The sequence below is a fragment of the Hemitrygon akajei genome, chromosome 16 (assembly GCF_048418815.1).
Source record: "Hemitrygon akajei chromosome 16, sHemAka1.3, whole genome shotgun sequence".
In the NCBI taxonomy this organism is placed as follows: domain Eukaryota; kingdom Metazoa; phylum Chordata; class Chondrichthyes; order Myliobatiformes; family Dasyatidae; genus Hemitrygon; species Hemitrygon akajei.
In genome coordinates, this window is record NC_133139.1 from 14,689,741 (window position 1) to 14,706,799 (window position 17,059).

The window sequence follows — 17,059 nt, forward strand, 5'->3', positions numbered from 1 at the left end:
GTTGGGAACGCAGCTACACCACACAACTGCCTACCACCCACAGTCGAACGGACTAGTGGAACGCTTACACCGTCACTTGAAGTCGGCTCTCATGGCCCGCCTGAGAGGACCTAACTGGGTGGACGAGCTTCCCTGGGTCCTGCTCGGAATCCGCACGGCGCCCAAAGAAGATCTGCATGCCTCGTCGGCCGAGTTGGTGTACAGCGCACGCCTGGCCATCCCCGGAGAGTTCATACCAGCCCCAAGGGGGCAAGAGGAAGAACCCACAGCAGTCCTGGACAGGCTACGCGAGAGGTTCAGCAACCTGGCCCCCGTACTGACTTCACAGCATGGACGGAACCCGACCCATGTACCCAAAGACCTGCAGAACTGTAAGTTTGTGTTTATGCAAAGGGGCGGACACCGGGCACCGCTACAGCGGCCGTACGAGGGGCCGTTCAAGGTGATCAACAACAACGGGTCCACGTACGTTCCGGACATTGGGGGGAAAGAGGAGGTTTTCACGGTGGACCGACTCAAACCAGCCCATGTGGACTTGGCGCAGCCGGTCGAGGTTCAGGCACCGTGGCGCAGAGGCAGACCTCCCAAGCAGAGGCCGATCCAGACTCTGGACATTGGGGGGTGTATCGCCGGTTCTTGGGGGGGTTATGTGGTGACCCACTTTCTGTGCAGGCGAACTGGCTCACAAATAGCCAGCGTGTGGGGGGAGACTTTGGTAATGCACCTCTGACGTCTTTTCCGCCCGGAGAGGGCGGGCACTAGGGATTAAATGCCAGCACCATGAAGTTTGAATAAACTAGTCTCAAAATGACTTACCGACTGCGTGTCATTATTTCAGCGCTGTGTGTAGCACATCGCTACAGTGCCAACCACGATGCCACCCCAATAATTTTGAACGGAAACCTCTAGCAGTATTTTTTTTAGCTTAATCTATCAGATTAGTACTCAAACTAAATTCATATGAGCCCTTGACAGTAGAGACCATGGTTTCATTCTGATAATGATTGACATGTAGAAAAAAAATTTCAAACAGGAACTTTCATAAGTCAATTTATTTTCTACAAAACTGGTATTACATGAGAATATCAATTCAATATAACAGCAAGCATGTAATTGAGATGCAGAAGTTTGCTATAAAATGGGGGATAATGCATTGTGTGTTATGAGCAACAAAGACATTCATGGGACCTCCTAATGGTCATTATTTTAATTGATCAGTTCAATAAGCAAATTTCCAACCAATCCTTGTTGCTAATACTAAACAATGTAGTTTTATCCCCAAATGTGTTATTAACTATGTACATCTTTCATCTTACATGACTGATAATATATTCCAAATGAAGATAGTTGTAGGATTCAAACAGCTTAACACAGTGTGGTAAGATGCAAAATACAGTGGATTCGCTTTATTTGGCTTTCGGTTAATTGGGGCAGCAGCTTATTTGGGGCAAGCCTTAAAGAACAAAAATTAACCGAGAAAATAGCTGGGATTCCTTTTGTTTATTTGGGACACCATGCCACTTAATTGGGGCAGGAGACTGTTGCCGAACAGTTTCTAACTAGCGTTAAAAACTAGTTTTTAAAGTGTAAATTGCATGTGTGCACTTGTGTTATGTTGACCATTTGAGCCAACAGATGCCAATTACCCCAGCTGCCTGCAGGGCAATCCCTGGTGTTTATGACCCTCAGTGTCTGCGCTGATTTTGTTCATTTACAGTCGATCTAAAGAGCACGGCAGCGTACACTGGGTGAATTCCTCCACTGATAACTATCACAAACTAATGCACATTTTTATAGCACTGTAGTAGTATTGGTAGTATTCTAATTTGTTCTGTATTTCATTTAAATACAAAATTTGTTACTTAGTTAAATGGTAGTTTATCTACTTTATATCTTTTTACCTGCTTCCATGAAACTTTGGCCAATTGGGGCAGCCGCTTAACTGGGCCAAAATATACTGGTCCCAATGTGTCCCAATTAACCGGAATCCACTGTAATTCCATTTATACAGTTGAAAATGTGATCAAAAAATAGCAAATTTTGTGAGAAATAATTATAATTACATCAGATGGTAATGACAAACATCTGATAAAAACATTTATAATAATGTATAAATAAAATGGAGTATTTTCTTCGCTGCTTTTCTTACAATAAATATATGGTATTAGTATGTACAATATAAACATTGCAGGGTTGAAATTCCTCTTGCTGCTCTGAGAACATGATGAATTTTCAGGAAAGAACCTTACTGACTTCTGTAATGTCTCTTCATGTGAGTCTTATCAGAGGAAACTTGGAAAAACAAAATGTTCCTGAGTCATTAAGTGATCTAAATAGGCACTTAACAGGCGTCGATAGAGCACAGTGAGGTTTTCCAAATGTGCAGTATGCAAAGAGTAGCATTCCCACAGGGAAAAGGAAGACTGTGACATCCAGTCACGGGAGAAGTTCTGGAAATGATTACAGATAGTTAAAGGCTACAGTAGGGCAGCAGCTCTAGGCAAAAGAATAGAAGAAATACAAAAGACATACAATGTTATTCACAAAGACCATCCACAATTATGTAAGGTGTAGAAGCAACGTGGACCCTGGAACCCTTTAAAGCTCAAATCTGCTTTGTAAATGAGATCATGCCAGAGATCATTGGTTTTCTCTCCCAATCCTCCTGTATTCCTTAGAATGATTGTCTTAACTCTGCCATTTGAACATGCTGTTAACACAATATTATTTGACCCAGGTGCACAAATGGTTGAATGTGAACAGCCGGTGGAACTGCGTGCTTGCTGATGCCACACATTCGGTAAAAATGCATCAGATTCTGGTGCTGAAATCAGGATTGTGATAAATTGATATATAAACAACTTGTTGATGACCTTGTTAATTTAGTTTTGAACTGTAAATGAAGAGAATTGCATTACAGCACACTATGTGCCCTTCAGCCCAAGATGTTGTGCCAATCTTTTAACCTGCACAAGATCAATCTAAACATTCTCTCCTATATAGCTTCCATTATTCTATCAACTATCTGCCTATCTAAGAGTCTCTTAAATGTCCCTAATGTACCTGCCTCTACCACTACCCCTGGCAGTGCATTCTACACACCTACCACTCTGTGTAAAAAAGCTTATCTCCAATATTTTCCTCCAATCACCTTAAAATCATGCTCACTTGTATTAGCCATTTCTGCCCTAGGAAAAAGTCTTAATCTATGCCTATCGTTATCTTGTACACTTCAATTCCCTATTGCACTTCTTTTTGGGCCTGATTCTACGAAATGGCTCCAGTCATTGTTAACAACGTTCAAAGGGTATAGGCATTTGGCTTTGTTTGCAGTATCACACTGCCATAAAAGGTCTCAGTGGCCTGCTTCTCATGCTCTCTTATCCCCTTGGGTATCCTCCCTTGCTCTTCCCAGATGAAGGAGTCACTTACAAAGAGTGCTGCCACAGGAGGCGATGGAGGTAAGAGAAGTGGCTTATTAAGGGGTATTTAGACAGACAAAGGATGGGTGCCGGGGTGGAGATACGTCTCTGCCAAAGTAAGTGTAAGGTGCTCTTTCCTTCTGCTATCCTGCAGGTCCCCTTGAGCAAGGTATAGCATCTGCTTAGCCCCCCCATCAGGGCCATGCAAAGCCATGTGTTCCAGTGGTGGATGGTCGTATGAGTAGTTGGTGCATATCACAAGTCCTGGTGATGCAATCATGGACGCCAGGCAGACAATGTTTGGAAGAGTATTGATAATGACTGGGGTCACCTGTCTTGTAAAGACACTGCCCAGAAGAAGGCAATGGCAACTCACTTCTGTAGAAAACTTTGCCAAGAACAATCATGGTCAAAGATAAACTACGGTTGCCCATGTTATATGGCGTGGCACATAATAATGATGATAATGACTATATAGGAAAGGTGTAAAAGAGGTGTCACAGGAAGATGCAAATGCAGAAATCTGCAGAAACACACAAAAAGCTTGAAGAGCTTAGCAGCTGAAAATGTAGACTGTCCATTTCCCACCATGGATGCTGGCTGACTCCTTGAATTTTTCCAGCATTTTGTGTGTTGCTCCTAAGGTATAAACAGATATGCTCCTAATGTAACACACACAAAATGCTAGAGGAAATCTGCAGGTCAGGCAGCATCAATGGAAATGAATAAACAATTGACATTTTGGGCCAAAACCCTTCTTCAGAACTGAGAGTGAAGGGGAAGACACCAGAATAAGAAGGTGGGGAGGGGAAGGAGGCTTACTGGAAGGTGATAGGTGAAGCCAGGTGTGTAGGAAAGGTAAAGGGCTGGAGAAGAAGGAATCGGAAAGGAAAGGAGAATGGACTGTAGGAGCAAGGGAAGGAAGAGGGGATCCAGAGGGAAGTGATAGGCAAGTGAGAAGAGGTAAAAGGCCAGAGTGGTTTGAACGGACGTAGGCAAGTGGGATGGATGTGGAAGGGCAAAACACTCAGAACTGACATGATGGGCTAAAGGATCCATAATGACCTTTTTTGCCTATCTACACCCATCCTCAATGCCTGGCGTGACACTGATGCGAATATTAGAATCATAGATTTGTGCCATACAAGTCAATGACTCAAACATCTCCATTCATGTCACACTAGACCAGGGGCTCCCAACTGGAGTCCACGGACCCCTTGCTTACGGTATTGGTCGATGGCTTAAAAATGTTGGGAACTCCTGCTCTAGACTTTAATGTAGAGGAGTTCAATGTAATACTCTTTCTTCCCAGGTCCTGTGTGATTCTTTCTGCTCTGCTTACATCATTATAAGAATGCAAATATGATGTCCAACCTGAAGCTACTTTAATTACTGTGATGTTAGAATGTAAATAAAAACTCACAAGCACTAGGTCTGTGAATGCATGCACAAACAAATCAGATGCATAATCAGTGGAAAGAAGTGAATGGTTGCTTTGTTTCTGACCTTGTATTCACACTCAGGTAGCAAAGGGACTACCCTAATAACCAGAGGAATTTTTACCCAATGTCTTTTTCTTCTCCGCTAATAATATCTTTATTCGCTTATGAACTACCATCCGAGGAGTTTTGAAAACACTGTGTTTTCTTGATTGTATCCTTTCTGCTTCATTCCTTCTTCTGAGGCTGCAAACAAAAAGATAATCTTCAAACACGAGAGACACAAGAGGCTGCAGATGCAAGAAACAAAGAGCTAGAGAAACTCAGCAAGTCAGGCAGTATCTGTAGAGGGAAATTTGCAGTAGAATGGATGTAGAGAGGACGTTTCCTATAATGGAAGAGTCTAGGACCAGAGGGCAATGCCTCAGAGTACAAGGACATCCCTTTAGAATATAGATGAGGAGTAATTTCTTCAGCCAGAGGGTGGTGAATCTATGGAATTCATTGCCACGGATGGCTATGGAGGTCAAGTAATTGGATATACTTAAAGTGAAGGTTTATAGGTTCTTGATTAGTACGCTCATAAAAGAACTTGGGGAGAAGGCAGGAGAATGGGGTTGAGAAGGATAATAAATCAGCCATGATGAAATGGTGGAGTAGACTCAATGGGCCAAATGGCCTAATTCTGCTCCTATGTCTTGTGGTCAATGTTTTCATTCAAGACCCTTCAGCTTGACAGAGAGAAGACAGCCAGTACAAAAATGTTGGCGGAAAGAGCTGGCAGGCGATTAGAGGATCCAGTGAGAGGGGTGAGAGGCAGATGAGAGGTAGGGAGAATAGGAATGGTGCCTGAAGCTGGGAGACAATATCTGGGTGTGGCAAACAGCTGAAAATAATGGAATGTGATAGTAGATGAAGGTGGAGCATGAATAAGGCGAAGGAGTTAGGAAGTGGGAAGAGAGTGTGGGTGACAGGCAGATGGAGGGGGTAGGGGAGAGGAAAGTGGGAGGGTGATGGGGGCTAGTTGCAGAAGGAGGAGAGAGAAAAGAAGAACGTATCATTTAAACACTGTTGCCTTTTGAATGGAAAATACTTGTACACAAAGAGATGTTGAAGACCGAAAAACTTGGTGGTTCATGTTTTGGGGGATTCTAAAGAAATCAAGTTACAAGTTTAAATTCCTTTAAAAACAACATTAGATCTTAATAGATCTGTGGTCAGTTAGTCAAGAGCTTGATAGGTTTTGATTGGTAAGGGGGTTAAGTGTTATGGGAAGACTGGCATTAATAAAATCGTCATTATTGAACGGCAGGATAGGCCCGATGGGCTGTTGGGCCTAATTCTGCTCTATATCTTATGGTCTCATACGCTTTGCACCCATTTTAAATATAAGTCAATGGGTGTAAAGCACACAGATGTATAAACTAACAACTCCAGATACAACAAAATTTAATTTATTTTACAAAACAGGTCATATTTTCTCATGTGTCTAAGCTGAGACCATCTTCCTCAGCTCAAACATATTTGACAGCTCTACTTTCAGAGGAAGCGGAAGAGACGACTATTCTACAGACGCACAGCAGACAGCGTCCCGACGTGCTGCATCACTTGGTCTGGGGACTGCACTGCGGCAGACAAGCAGGCTCTACCACAGGAAGTCCAAACTGCCTAATGCATCACCAACACCGGCCTACTCACCGTCAAGGGCACACAGTATATACAGAATGGTGCTGGGAAAAGGCCAGTAACATCAAAAAGGATGCCGTCCTTCTTCATATGGACTGTTTGTCTCACTCCCATCAAAGAGGAGGCTATGTAGCATCCACACCAGGGCCACAACAGTTACTTTCTCGAAGCAGTAAGGCTGATCAACACCTCCACCCACTAATCTACCCCACAACACCACCCCACCGCCCGCTCCACCCCCCACTACTTTATCATTTCCTGTCAGGATTACAGTACTTTATGAACACAAGAAACGTACAGGAAATAACACTAAACAATCTTAAATCTTGGAGCCTTTTACTTACAGTTACATCGACCATAGTGGGCAACACCAATGGATTTTCCCAGCAAACAAGTGGCACGTCTCAGGTGGCAGACGCTGTGGTAGGTGGCACCGTTGTTGCCACAGAGCGCCTGCTCAGACGACAATGGTTCTGGGCAGGGCATCACCCTGCACATCACACAGTGCGCACTGTGAGTCTGGTCTATCACACACATGGAGGTTCCGGGACACAAAACCTGCGTGCAAGACTCTGGAAGACATTTGTAGTATACAGTGGTGAGTAATACAAGGAAAGTATATTCTCTGTCAGTGAAGTGCAACTTATAATGGATGCAACAGCAGCTTAATGGAAAATATCACACGCAAAATGCTGGCGGAACACAGCAGGCCAGGCAGCATCTATAAGGAGAAGCGCTGTCGACGTTTTGGGCCGAGACCCTTCGTCAGGACTAACTGAAAGGAAAGATAGTAAGAGATTTGAAAGTAGTGGGGGGAGGGGGAAATGTGAAATGATAGGAGAAGACTGGAGGGGGTGGGATGAAGCTAAGAGCTGGAAAGGTGATTGGCGAAAGTGATACCGAGCAGGAGAAGGGAAAGGATCATGGGACGGGAGGCCTCGGGAAAAGAAAGTGGGGGGGGGGGGGGAAGCACCAGAGGGAGATGGAGAACAGGCAAACAACTAAATATGTCAGGGATGGGGTAAGAAGGGGAGGAGGGGCATTAACGGAAGTTAGAGAAGTCAATGTTCATGCCATCAGGTTGGAGGCTACCCAGCCGGTATATAAGGTGTTGTTCCTCCAACCTGAGTTTGGATTCATTTTGACAGTAGAGGAAAATATGATCTACATGTACTGATAGACACAAAGATTATGTGAAAAACCAATCATACTTTAAGTGAAACTTATTCTATTTAAGTTAAACACTTATTTTGCTCAGGGTTTGCAAGGCACTAGTCACAGTACCTTTGGAATATGTTGAGTAAATTTGGACCCTGTATCTAAGGAAAGATGTGTTGGCTCTGAGGAGGGGTCCAAGGAGATTCATGAAAATGAAAGGCCTATTTGTGCTGGTCTAATCCAGTGACTGCAGCAACACAAGTCATAAGACCTCCTCTTATATTTACTGTTGCAATCTTCTCATTTTATAGCAGCTTTCTAATTAAGGTTTTACGGAATTTGGGTTTGCTCTCCACCAACTGAAACGATGATCTGCATTTATTTGGCTGCTTCCACATCCCTTGCTGGAGAGAGCAAAGTGATTTTCGGCCAAATAAGTATTTTTGAAGTATAGTGATTTTGTAATATAATTGCACTAATGGACCCGAATCACCCCAAACACAATCTACTCCAGTTGCTGCTATCCGGGAAATGGTACCGCAGCATAAAAGCCAGGACCAACAGGCTCTGGGACAGCTTCTTCAACCAGGCCATCAGACTGATTTGAGTGTATTTCTATGTTACATTGACTGTTCTATTTATTATAAATTACTATGATTGCACATTGCACATTTAGATGGAGACGTAACATAAAGATTTTTACTCCTCATGTATGTGAAGGATGTAAGAAATGAAGTCAATTTAATTCAATTCATAAAATAAAAGCACAAAACCCCGAGTGTGAACTCTATTTCTGATTATACGGAATTGTATAGATAGTTAATTCCATGTGTACATTGAAGGAGCCCAGAAAACCTCAGTTGATGTATGCAGAGAGAAAGCACAACCTTTGCTTGCTCCAATCATTGTCCAAAGAATCTTGGTGATAAAGAAGCCCCATTAGTAGAAACACCTAAAACTTCAACAAACTTCAGTAGATGCACAGTGGAGAGAGCATGTTGACTGGTGCATCATAGGTGTATCAAAACACCAGTGCAAGAATAGGAGAAACTACAAAAAGTGGTGGATACAGCCCAGTCCATCACAGGAAGACTCCTCCCCACCAATGAGCACATCTACGAGGAGTGCCACCACAAGAAAGAAGCAGTCATTCATCAAGAAACTCCACCATCAAGGCCATGCCATCTTCAGGAAGGAGGTCCTATACCACCAGCTTCAGGAACAGTCATTACCCTTCAACCATTGGACTCCTGAACCAGTGTGGATAACTTCACTCACCTCAACTCTGAAATACTCCCACAACTTATGGGCTCACTTTCAAGGGACCTGCAACTTATATTCTCAGTATTATTTATTTATTGTATTTACACAGACTGTCCTCCTTTGCACATTGACTGTCAGTCTTTGTTTGTGTGCTGTCTTTCATTGATTCTGTTGTACTTCTCTGTTCTGCTGTGCAAGGAAATGAATCTTAGGGTGGTATATGGTGACACACATGTACTTTGATAATAAATTTACTTTGAATTTTGAAATCCCTTTGATAGCATGAAGAAATAGTGAGAAATCTAAAATGATGGTGGGAAACACCTAACATGCCAGGAAAGTTGAATAAAAACTCACTTTTGCATTCTCCCTGATACTGCACTTCCAATTCTGGCAACCCTCTGCATTTTGCCAAAAGGAGGCTGCATTCATCCTTGTAGATTTTACCGTCAGTTCCGCACACAGGTACCCTCTTAGTGACATTTGAGCAGTCAGGCGCACAGATGCATGTTGGCTTATTATGTTTGTTCATTTTGCAGATCTTCCCCGGTCCACAGTCCACACCCTCACAGGTTTCTAAAGTCACAGGCAAAAATAATCAATTGCAAACACTGAACTATAGAGAAGATAACATTTCACAACAAAAGCAAAAGAACTTTGCACTGCTATTAATAATTTAAGATGAAATATGTCATTGGAAAACCTTGAACTGATCCCTTTGAAAGAAATATTGAAACACAAGATTGTACACACCCATATATTTCTCCAATACTATATCCAGCAGTGCCCCATTATCCATTATAATGGGCGTGATGGACGAGGCTGATACAATCGGGACAGTTAAGAAACTCTGAGTTAGGCACACATGGATGTATGAAAGATGGAAGGTTGTGAGCTGTGTAGGAGGCAGGCGTTGGATTGATCATAGGGGTTTATACTAGTCAGCACAACATTGTGTGACACAAGGGCCCATCCTGTGCTGTACCGTCATTGTCCTGTGTTCTATGTTCCAGAATCCCGAAGAAGGGTCTCAGCCTGAAACTTCTACTGTTTATTCATGTCCATATATGCTGCCTGACCTACCGGGTTCCTCCAGTGTGAGCTGTTTTGGATTTCTAGCACCAATGGACTTTCTCGTGTTTATCCTGTTTTATGCCCTATGTCCAATGTCCGTAAGTGTCTGTGTAGTGAGCCCACTCACCATTATGCAGCCACATGTACAGGAAGGAGCTCATTCAAGACCTTCTAGAATCATATATAAACTTGATGATAGCGAAACTTGTAAATTTAGGAAAAACAAACACGAGAAAATCTGCAGGTGCTGGAAATCCAAAGCAACGCACACAAAATGCTGGAGACTCAGCAGGCCAGGTAGCGTCTATGGAAAAGAGTCTGTGGCCAACATTTCAGACTGAGACCCTTCTTCAGGACTTCCTTAAGGAAAAACCCCAGTAATGTTCAGTGATTCAGATTTGATCAGTGCACATTTCTTACTTTAAGCTGATCGATCCTGTTACTGTCAGGGTTGCAAATGCCTGCACTTTTAAAATGCACCGATTTAATTAGCGTATACATTGTGTTTTTTTATGCTGCATTGGATCCAACAGTCATTTTGTTCTCCTTTACGCTCGTGTACTGAAGAATGAAGCAATTTTGCATCTTGACTCCTGAATCTTGAATAGTTGCTAAGTTATCTATACATTTGTAGAAGGGATGGAGCTTGGCAGCATGGCACAACGTTCTACCTTGATGCTTTTAACAAGGTGTCTCGAGACACACAAGTTCATCCTGCTTTTGGCACTCAGTATTCTTTAAATCTCAAAGTGAAACATTAAAATACACCACCAAAGTAGGGCTGACATTTTATTATGCACATACGCATTTAATGATGTTTATTAAATAAAGGATAACCACTGCCCAATCTACATGATGCCACATAATTTTCATGCCACAAGACTATATCTAACACTTACAAAGGCACACAAGTTGTCTTTAAAAATAAATAAGTCTCAACATATCGTTCCTTTAAAAAGAATCTATAGCTTCATCGCAGAGGCAAACAGTTGTCCAAAGTTATTGCTGCTGGCATTCACAAAATTATTTTGGAAATAACTTCAGGGAAATTTAACCAAAAGTTAACCTTAATCTGTAACAAGGTGTTTTCTTGAGGGAGACACAGAGATTGCAGGTGCTGAAAACAGGAGTAAAATAAAACAAACTGTTAAAGATTATCAATTAATCTCATAACCAAGAGAAATAAAACTGTCATACCAATTACAAACACATGCTGGTGGAACACAGCAGGCCAGGCAGCACCTTGACAAAGGGTCTCGGCCTGAAACGTCGACAGCGCTTCTCCTTATAGATGCTGCCTGGCCTGCTGTGTTCCACCAGCATTTTGTATGTGTTGTTGTTTGAATTTCCAGCATCTGCAGATTTCCTCGTGTCATACCAATTGCTCATTTTAAAAATATAACAGCTAGCTGTGAGTGCAAGATCATTAGATCTTAAATAATCAGGTAGGGCATTAGAAAACCATAGGGATTTTGTTCAAACTTCTTTGGATTAAGGATGTGATAGCCAAAGGAGTAAGAAGCAAAGTGAAGGCTGCCATATTGTGTCCTGTCCAAAACGGAGAGCTGGTGAACCCTATGCCGAATGTCAGTAAGTCAGAGTGACACAACGGTACAGTAATTGGTACTCTACAGCCGCACATTCAGTTCTGAACTTTGTTACTGGAGATTGCACATCCTCTCCATGACCACGTAGGTTGTCTTGTGGCTGCTCAGAATTTCTCCCTCATCCCAATGACGTTCTCGGAGGTTAACAGGCCACTGTTCTTTGCTCTTGAGTGTACTTTAATGGTGAAAAGAATCAAAGGACTTGATGGACGTATATGAGAGAGAGTAGGTTGCAGAGGTTCTGGGAAATAAAAAGAAGGGGCTTGGGAGTTGCTCTCTTGGGCAACAGCATGAAACTACTAGTCTCTGTCTTTATTTGTGTAAATTAGAAGAGCAGTTATAACAACTCCAAAGCAACAAGATATATTTCTTTGAAAAATTGTCTCAAATGCAAGCCGAACACTTTGCCAGTGTGTTAAGTTGTCACTTGCTTAACTGGTCTGTCTAAAATCAGACAGGGGACATCCTACATACACAGTAAATAGTTCACCTAACAAATGTAGCCCATTATTGTCATGGAGGATTTACACCTAATCATAATGTGCCAAGCAACAATTGACCAACTTCCAACACAGGACCTGCTCATTGGATGTCATTTACTTGGACATTAAAGCTATGAAAACTCACCAACATCTCTACTTCCTCAGGTAGCTAAATAAGTTTGGCATATCCCCATCAATTCCTAAGAATTTTTTTATAGAAAGCATCCTATCTGGATGCATAATGGTTTGATATGGCAACTGCTCCGAACATGACTTGAAGAAAATGCACACAAAATGCTGAAGGAACTCAGCAGGCCAGGCAGCATCTATGAAAAGAGTACAGTCGACGTTGCGGGCCAAAACCCTTCGACAGACATTTATGGAGACGGCTCAGCAACATCACGCAAACCAGCCTCTACAGACTGTGCCTATACCTCAGTAAAGCCGCCAGCATAATGAAAGGCCCTAAACACCCCGGAAATTCTTCTTCCCACTCCCATCAGACAGAGGATACACAAGCCTAAAGCGTGTACCACCAGGTTCAAAGACAGCTACTGTTCTACTGTGATAAGACTCCTGACTGTTCTCTGGAAGGACACTAAGGTGGGCTACTGACCTCACAATTTACCTCGTTATGATCTTGCACCTTATCGTTTACCTGCATTGCAGTTTCTCTGTAGCTGTTACACTCTGTTCCGTGGTGTTATTGTCTTACCTTCTTCTGCTAAAATGCACAGTGTAATGGACCAGTGTGCAAGATAAACTATTCACTGTATCAAGTTAAATGTGATAAAACAATTTCAAGTTCATAAAAAACAAATTCAAAATATTCATGCAAAATGAATATTTATTGAAAAAGTGGCAAATTAAATTAATGTACTGTAATCTTGCAAAATATGGTTAAATGAATAATATCTGTGAGGCAATAGCTGATAAAATCAGAAGCGGTTCAAATATGAATAACAACAACACACACAAAATGCTGATGGAACACAGCAGGCCAGGCAGCATCTATAGTGAGAAGCGCTGTCAGGACGAAGGGTCTCGGCCCGAAACGTTGACAGCGCTTTTCACTATAGATGCTGCCTGGCCTGCTGTGTTCCACCAGCATTTTGTATGTGTTGTTTGAATTTCCAGCATCTACAGATTTCCTCGTGTTTGCTCTTCAAATATGAATAGTTGTTTAATTTATAGGTTCATCTCCCTGAGCTCTGCTGCGTCATGATAATAGCTTCAAGTTGATAGGCTACCTTCGCAAAAAAGCATCTATCATCAAGGATCCTCATCATCCAGGCCATGGTCTCTTCTCACTGCAGCCATTGGAAAGGAGGTACTCGAGCCTTAGCTTTGACTTTGACATGAATACACATTATTTCAACAATTTTAGGTCAAACATTAACCAAGTATCTTCTGTTGTAAATCTACAAGTGAAGTTGCAGAATTCTGCAGTGGAACATCTTACGAGCATTTAGTGTAGGTGGGCCAAAGCAGTGGCCCTCGTTCTCAACATAATTTTTTGTCAATGAAGGAAAGGGCCTTGCAGTTTCAGCTAAGAAGCATTGAATAGGGATTAGGGTGGATTAGCAAGGATAATATTTTGATAATAAATTTACTTTGAACTTTGAATTCTACAAACTGGAACTCAAGATTTCAAGAAAAATTCAGGAGTATTATATTTGCTTACATGGAGAAAAGGTTAAAGGGAACATATTTTTTAAAATGCCAAGTTATGAATAAGAGAAATATAATATTTTAAGTAGGGACTGAATCAATGGATACAAAATTAGTTGCTCAGGACAACTTTATTTATTTGAAATTTGCCTTCTAATCCAAAAATGCTGCAAGTTTAAGACATCCATCCAGCTTTAAAAAAACTAATATTCAATGATGAATATTCAATGACAATATTCAACTGAGGCCTTTCAAGCTGATCTTTATGTAGTTAGTAAAGCAGTGATGACTGAGCCACTGGCACTCATAAAGTATCAGATAATGGAAAGTAAGGAGCTTAAAGATGAGTAATTCCAAAGGCACTTTGGAAAACTTTACCAGTACTTCTAAAGGAAAACAGAAACTAAAGGCAGCCTTCTCTTTGGAAATCAAGTAGATTTAGCAATCACCAGCATAGGGCAAAAGTACATCAGGAAAATTTCTGAGGGGATCAAATCACATTCATTCCCCTTCTGGGTCTTTATTTGTGATGCCCTCTCAGGGGGTACAGATTCTCTTTATTTTTAGTCATTTTATAATGGAAGAGAGCTCTCATCACTTTAAATAGAGCAAAGTGAATAATAAAGTTGGCTTAGCCTTCCCAAGATTTTGAGAGGTCACATGCTGAGTGGTGAGGGTGAATGTAAATGGATGATAATAAGTATGACTTCCATTTTTCCAATAGTTAATGTGTAATTACACAGGCCAAGTTGCTGAGTCCCATGTCGTAGCAATGGTTCTTACTTGGTGAGTGCTGCAGTAGCAAATGTGGGTGGCAGGGTAGTGTAGCAGTTAGTGCAATGCTTTACAGTGCTAGCTGTGAAAGACACAGGGTTCAATTCTTGCCACTGTTTGCATGTGGAGTTTGCACATTTGTTCCCGTAACCACATGGGTTTACACCGGGTGTCTTGGTTTCCTTATTCTGCATTCCAAAGACGTACGGGTGAGGGGACATGCTATGTTGGTGCCGGAAACATGGCGATACTTGCGCGCTGTCCCCAGAACATCTCGAATATGCTGGTCATTGAAGTAAACAATGCATTTCACTGCATGTTTTGATGTTTCATTGTAAATATGACAAATAAAGCTAATCTTTAACTTTTATCTATTTATTAGTATCTTATTCCTTTTATTCTTATTGTGCTCATTCTTGTGAAAAGTGCTTAATTTATGCTTTTCTTGTGGGGGCTTCAAGGATCTGATGTTTCTATCATTCGTTCTATGGGATTTCTTGTTTCGTCAATGGCTGCGAAGAGTAACAGTTTCAGGTTGTATACTGTATACATTCCCAGATAAAAAATTGAACCACCTGAACTATTTGATTTTAATTTGAATGCTGCTACTTGTGTCTGTGATGCTGCAAGTAAGCTTTTTTCTACAGCTGATGTACTTGTGCATATGACAATAAGCTTAAGTTTGACTTTGAAAGTAATGCAAACTGCTTAGGACTTCCACTAATTCACTCTCAGCAAATCACGCTCTTTATGATTTATGTAATGAAGACCATATCCTACATGGCCAGCAGCCAGACTAGCTGGCCTTGGGAAAGGCAGGTGAAGGAAGGGATCAGTGGGTCAGGCAGAATCTGTGACAAGAGAAACAGAGCCAACATTTTAGGTCGGTATTATTAACCCAAACATTAACTCTGTTTCCCCTTCCACAGATGCTGCCTGACATGCTAAGTGAGTCCAGTATGTTCTGTTTTTTGTTCTAGATTCCCAGCTTCTGTAGTTTATTTTTATATTCTCATTTTCTGAGGTAAGTGTAATGCTTATTGGGGGTTTCTCTAACAATGTAGCTTGCATTGAGATACTGTATAACATCTTAACCCTAAATTTGGAGGGACATGGACCAAATACAACCCTCTTAGATAGTCCAGCATGGACAAGCTGGGGCAAAGGGCCTGTTTCTGTACTGTAATGCTCTATGATTCTAACATTATGTGAGTAGAGTACACAGGTTTAAGTCACCACAGATGCAGCCTACATCAAGCAATGTGATATGTAGTTCTGGTCAGACAGTATATGGTCCTAATATTTATTCAGCTTCATTGCTTTTTTAAGAAAGACAATTTCACTAAAGTAGTAAGTATTGAAACAGCACTTCTGATGATAAACCCATCGAACAAATAAGGCATCAGCACGCTACGCTACAAAAACAACTAGTATTTATATATGGCAGCAGTCGGTCTTAAAAGTGATAAATTAGTAAATCGTTAACAGTTGCCAAGATCAACAAAGTTCTGGTAAAGTTGTTAGGATGCAATATATCTCAAGATCCAAAGCCAGACCTCTTGGGGAATAAAACTAATGCAGAGACTAGTGGGATAAAAAGGGATTTATCAAGATTTCTAAGAATTCTGGGCCTTGAATCAAGTTTCACTGATGAAGCAACATCACCCATGTAATCTGTGGAATGAGTCCAAGGGAGTATTTTACTGACAAGTTGACAAAATAGGCGATCAGTACATCAGAAGAGAAAAAAGATAGATAAAAGGAGGTGACTTATCATTCCAAAGCGTAATATATAACTGTGATTTAAAACACATATATGCTAACTGCTGCTCCCCAATCTTTGTTAGCATTTCCATTTATCTTCAAGTATACCTTGGAGCTGGTGAAGTCACTTTATAATTGATTGTATGTTGGCAATGTTGTAAACTTGCTTCATATTGAGCCCCTTCTCAAAACCATAAGACTTCAAGACATAGGAGCAGTGTTAGGTCATTCAGCCCATCGAGACTGCAGTGTCATTCAATGATGGCTGAAGTATTTTTCCTCTCAACCTGAATCTCCCACCTGTTAGTAATTCAAATGTATTTCAGTATTTGCTTTGCTCCTTTAGATCAGGATTTCCCATTCTATTTTATGGCATGGACCAATACCATCAAGCACGGGAACCATGGACCTCAGGTTGGGAACCCCTGCCTTAGATGAAGATGCTGGTCAAAATTTGGGACTACGTTCCACTATCTCTTCTATGACCAACGTTCCTTGGAGAAAAATCTTCTTTAAAATTAAGGTAAGTAGGTGAATAAGTTAACATTTTTCCAGACAGAGGGTGCAGGGTATGTGGGATAAACTGCCAGAGAAATCTGTATAAATGGGTACAATTACAATGTTTAAAAGACGCATGGATGGGTACTTGGAGGGACAAAGTTTACAGGGATATAGGCCAAATGCAGGCAAAAGGACTGGCTCAGATAAATTCTTTGGTC

General features: G+C 41.5%; 1 protein-coding gene across 1 annotated transcript in view; it reads right to left on the reverse strand.

Annotated features, from left to right (window-relative positions):
• Positions 1 to 1,034: 1,034 nt before the first annotated feature.
• The window catches only part of fstl3 (follistatin-like 3 (secreted glycoprotein)), a 31,922-nt gene continuing 15,897 nt past the window's right edge, over positions 1,035 to 17,059 (reverse strand). The window contains exons 3-5 of the mRNA XM_073068279.1: positions 9,326 to 9,544; positions 6,892 to 7,119; positions 1,035 to 5,107 (exon numbers count right to left, since the gene is read on the reverse strand). Coding sequence (XP_072924380.1) covers positions 5,034 to 5,107; positions 6,892 to 7,119; positions 9,326 to 9,544 — 521 coding nt within the window. The 3' untranslated portion in view covers positions 1,035 to 5,033. The remainder of the gene's footprint in view (positions 5,108 to 6,891; positions 7,120 to 9,325; positions 9,545 to 17,059) is intronic.